This window comes from Brassica oleracea, chromosome C7 (assembly GCF_000695525.1).
Source record: "Brassica oleracea var. oleracea cultivar TO1000 chromosome C7, BOL, whole genome shotgun sequence".
NCBI lineage: Eukaryota > Viridiplantae > Streptophyta > Magnoliopsida > Brassicales > Brassicaceae > Brassica > Brassica oleracea.
The window spans coordinates 19,871,899-19,876,225 of NC_027754.1; the positions used below are offsets into that span (position 1 = coordinate 19,871,899).

General features: G+C 35.2%; 1 protein-coding gene across 1 annotated transcript; it reads left to right on the forward strand.

The window, feature by feature from the left end:
• The first annotated feature begins 635 nt into the window (after positions 1-635).
• Positions 636-3,401, forward strand: LOC106302789. The gene is made up of 7 exons (XM_013739222.1): positions 636-690; positions 770-922; positions 1,471-1,689; positions 2,492-2,607; positions 2,699-2,862; positions 2,940-3,094; positions 3,315-3,401. The coding sequence occupies exons 1-7, from the start codon at positions 652-654 to the stop codon at positions 3,399-3,401; spliced, it is 933 nt and encodes a 310-aa protein (XP_013594676.1). The 5' UTR covers positions 636-651.
• The last annotated feature ends 926 nt before the right edge of the window (positions 3,402-4,327 follow it).

Genomic DNA, 4,327 nt, shown 5'->3' on the forward strand with positions numbered 1-4,327 from the left:
TTTTGCGTGTCTTTTACGACGAATCATTTACGAGTTTCTTACGAGGAAGCACAACGACCGCGTTACGTGGAAACCCCACGTGGTCTTTACGACGAAAACTTAATTCTTCTTTACGAGGAAAATATAACCTCGCTAATTAACGAGGAAATGGCGACGAATCTTCTCTTACGACAATCATATAACGACGAAACGCCTTTCATCGCCATTTCCTCGTAAGCCTTCTTTTCCGAGGAAATAACGACGATTTTGGCCGTCGTTAAATTTGTGTTTTCTTGTAGTGCGTGCATTATGTCTAATTTATTTATTAGCAAAACAAAGTACGCTCATAAAGCTGATAAGATTCTAGGGACTAGGGGGAGACGGGGAGTTATATGAACATTAAAATCTCGTGTATCATTTCTGAATCTTTTACTCCTTATTATGTAAAAGAAAGACGTGCATAATCTGATAAAGAGGATTCCCTGAATGATATATATATATATACTATTGAGCAAAAGAAAGACGTGCATAATCTCACCTTGCCCAATAAAACATTAACAATCCTAGTAATGGACATCATGACTCCTTTTCCTCGCATAGAAATGCGTTTATAAATAAGAACAATCGCGCAAAGCTAGGTTTCTCATTCACAAAGTCAAGGATCTCCCTCACATGGATTCTTTCGACTTGCCTCACATTTCATCTTTTAAGGTTTTTGATTCATCTAAAATTTGAAAAAGAAAGCATTTGTATACTCTCTAGTATATGATAGATTGTTTGAATGCAACAGGGAGGAAGCGAATTATTTCTACGGGATGTGTTTGAGAACATATTGAAGACGTACTTAAAAAAGAACCCAACAACGAAAAGAATATGGGAACTGGTTCAGTCGGTGGACAATGAGAAGATTTGCTACGACCACTTCACTTTCATGACACTGAAGGTATTGTCCATAGAGTTTACGGTATCCATTGTTATGATAGATTAGAGTTTTCACAACAAAAAATGATAGTTTACATTGATTAAATAGCATCACGCAATAGTTTTATGTTTCTGCGATATTTTAATAAAAATTCACTTATAAATCTTTTTTTGTTCCACAAGTAACCATAGTGAAGATAATCATAAATCTGGATTCAAGCGAAGGCAACGGTAACTTAGTCAAAAAGTTTGCTTTATATGTTGGTATAACGTGGAATAGAAAAGAAAAGTAATTAGTTGAATGTTATTTAATCTAATCACCTAATAGAAGAAAATTAATTAAGAGCTGTGAATCTGACTCTATAGCTATAATCTTCTTGCCAAAACACTTGTAAATGATAATCCAAACGGAACAACGTTTACTAACAAGACTATTTAAATAGAAAAATGAAAACTTTCCTTTTGTGTTGAATATGGGGAATATATATCTTATAAAAAGCGGGAAAACTTGTTTTCAAACAAAATTCTTATAAAATGATACTCGTTAATTGTTTCTCTTTGTATGGATAGATCGAAGGTTATGGAATAGACTCCATGTCCAGTTTCTTCATGGATAATGGATATAAAATAGGAGGTGGGCTTGATTTTCCAAAGAAGAACCTGCGAGGTCTCTGGTTTTCCCCTCCCGATATTAAGATCCCTGAGGATGGCCACGGCCTAAGTAATGGACCCTTACCCCGACTTGTTATGGGTGAGATTCTTGTGGACGAATTAAGCCCTGCATCACAGGTATGAGTCACAAACACATAGTTAAGAAAGACCAAAGTATTGTTGCGTGAATTTATCAAATAGCAATATAGTTGTAAAAGTAATAAGTTAGTCAGAAATTATCTAAGGTATTACTCTGAAATAGTGTCCAAATGAAGTTTAGTTTAACTTTAAAAAAAGTTTAGTTTAACTTTTGTACTTCATTTAAATTTTATGGGAAACATGACTTTTCCATGTATATCATGTTAGTTTAAAGGTCTGATTGGAAACTTTAGTAAAGTAAATAGAGTAAACAGAAGAAAAAACAAACTGGGAGACATTAATTATTTGTTATGTTACTCTAATTTATTCTACATTTTTTAGAGTAAAAAGAAGGTGAAAAATCAGAAAGAAGTCAAAGGACCAACAAAAAGTTCTTTTCTAGCTTAGTGGAAAGGAAAACCATTTTTACCTTTTTCATCCTGACTGGATGTATTTAAGCGGGATTTAGAATTAAAAAAATTACTCCAACTTTCATTACTCTAACAATACATCCAATCATACTGTTCATGTAGCGTTTAGTTGATACCGTAACAAATCTGAACTTGTAATCATTAACCTTAACATCTATCTAATACATAAATGAAAGGTATCTATCAAAATATAATATGATATGGTAAAAAGAAGGCATAATCATTGAAAATATACCAAGTCATTTTTTTTAATATTCTCTTCATGTAACGTAATCATATTTTCATTTAATTTATTTCCAAAATACCTATCACTCGTTATTGTTTGGTATCTTTGTTGGTTCTACTTCTAAAATTATTCAGTGGTTAAACAGGAAATAATCAGGAAGTATCTGAAACCAGCAGGAGGCAAGCAAGCCCTTCTGTCAAGTATTCTTGGGTCCTTAATATGGGAGAAGCCAACTTGGAGCGAATTTAAGCACATTGCCGAGTATATATTATTCACTTTCTAAATCATATTTCTTTACTTACTAAAGACATATTGATTTAAATTAAATTAACTACTGTTGTGAACGATGAAGAGAAAACGAATTGGCTGCTTGGGCGTTTATCAACGGCTACACAATGAACCATCTTGCGTTTTCTGTTCATCGACTTAAACACCGTTTCAGTGACATCAATTGCATCATACGTTATCTAGAGGAAAATGGATTTGATCTCAACCAGGACGGAGGAGTTCTCAAAGGTTAGATTTCTAATTATATGTGTGTATAAATAAAATCTCTTCCGTCCACCAATGATTGAATTGTTGATTAATTTCAGTGAGTACTGATGGGCTACTGCTACAAGTGTCGTCACTCTCGGAGCAGCTTCCGGTAGAATTTTCAGACGGCATAATCAAATCGGTCCCTGCTTCATACATTGAGTTCACTGAACGTCTCGTTTTGCCACAGTTCAAAAATCTGCCTCATGATCAGGTAAGCTACATAAAAGATGCGATGCTAGTGCACTGGTTTGTAACAAAGTTTTCACAAATTGTTAGATTTTTAGGATTTTAATTTGTTTATTATAGATAAATAAATACAAAGGGATCTATAATGTTTTCTTCTTGGATGGAATTCATATTTTTAATTAATTATATGAGTTAGTCGGTACTCCATTATGATCAAGATCTATATCTATACTATTTGGTTGCAGATTAAAGAGATCCATAGACGTGAAGACTTTGCACTCAATAACGCCGACAACATTTTAGAAAGCTCCCGTTTTATGTCAGATGTTTAGAATCACTTTGGTTTGGTCCAATCATGTATGAAACAAAAAGAGTATTAATAAGCTTGGTTTTGTATGTTATAAGTATTATGTTCAATCTGTGTGCCTTTCTTCTCCATGAAAACGTGAGTCTCATGTTGAGTAATGATTACTCATTGTGAATATAGCTTGGGCTTCGGCAAAACAGATAGGCCAGAATCAATGTTGGTGTGACTTGGGCCAAGAACACGTAGGCCCACTCCAACTGAAACACCTAATCACATATAAACATAATGTGAGTATGTTGATTAGGTTAAGCCGTAAAAACACAAGCAGAGGGTTACAGAGCATACATCAACAAGTATTCAGATCAAGGTGAAGTGCAAGGGGAAGGAGACAACAATACAAGATCAATAGCTTAGGCCTAAGTCTAGTTGATCTAAGGGCTTTGTTGTATTCTCTTGTGAAGAGTATTTGCTACTTGTGTAACAAACTATCTAGAACACTACTTTGGTGTTTCTAGAGTCTCTTTGATCTAGTAGAGTTTGGGAGCAGAAGTTCTCCCACGAGACGTACTGCGCCGAGTGACGGAAACTCGTTAAATTGATTGTGTCATTACTTTCAGTTTAAAACCTAGATCTAAGACTAACTTGGAACCTAAGTAACCTAAGCTAAATTCTCTTACAAGTGGTATCAGAGCTTCCGGGTTATTAAGGCTACTTAGGAGAGAGAGAGACAGAGTCATATCCATTACCTGTTCAATGGTGACTTCGAAGGAACGTGCGGATATTGACAGGTTCGAGGGGGATGGTGATTTCGCCCTATGGAAGGTGAGGATGCTTGCTCATTTTGGAGTGCTTGGACTTAAATCCATTCTCACTGACGAGAAGCTTCTAAAGGAGGGATCAGATGCAAAGGATGAACCCGGGTCTGCCATGAAGGACTCAGGAAAGGGACTT

Bases quoted from the DNA above. Each gene is read 5' to 3' on its own strand.
- LOC106302789 (XM_013739222.1), top strand. From the start codon at position 652: ATGGATTCTTTCGACTTGCCTCACATTTCATCTTTTAAG. The intron at 1,690-2,491 runs GTATGAGTCACA...GTGGTTAAACAG, and splicing joins AATTAAGCCCTGCATCACAG to GAAATAATCAGGAAGTATCT. The intron at 2,608-2,698 runs GTATATATTATT...TGAACGATGAAG, and splicing joins GAATTTAAGCACATTGCCGA to AGAAAACGAATTGGCTGCTT.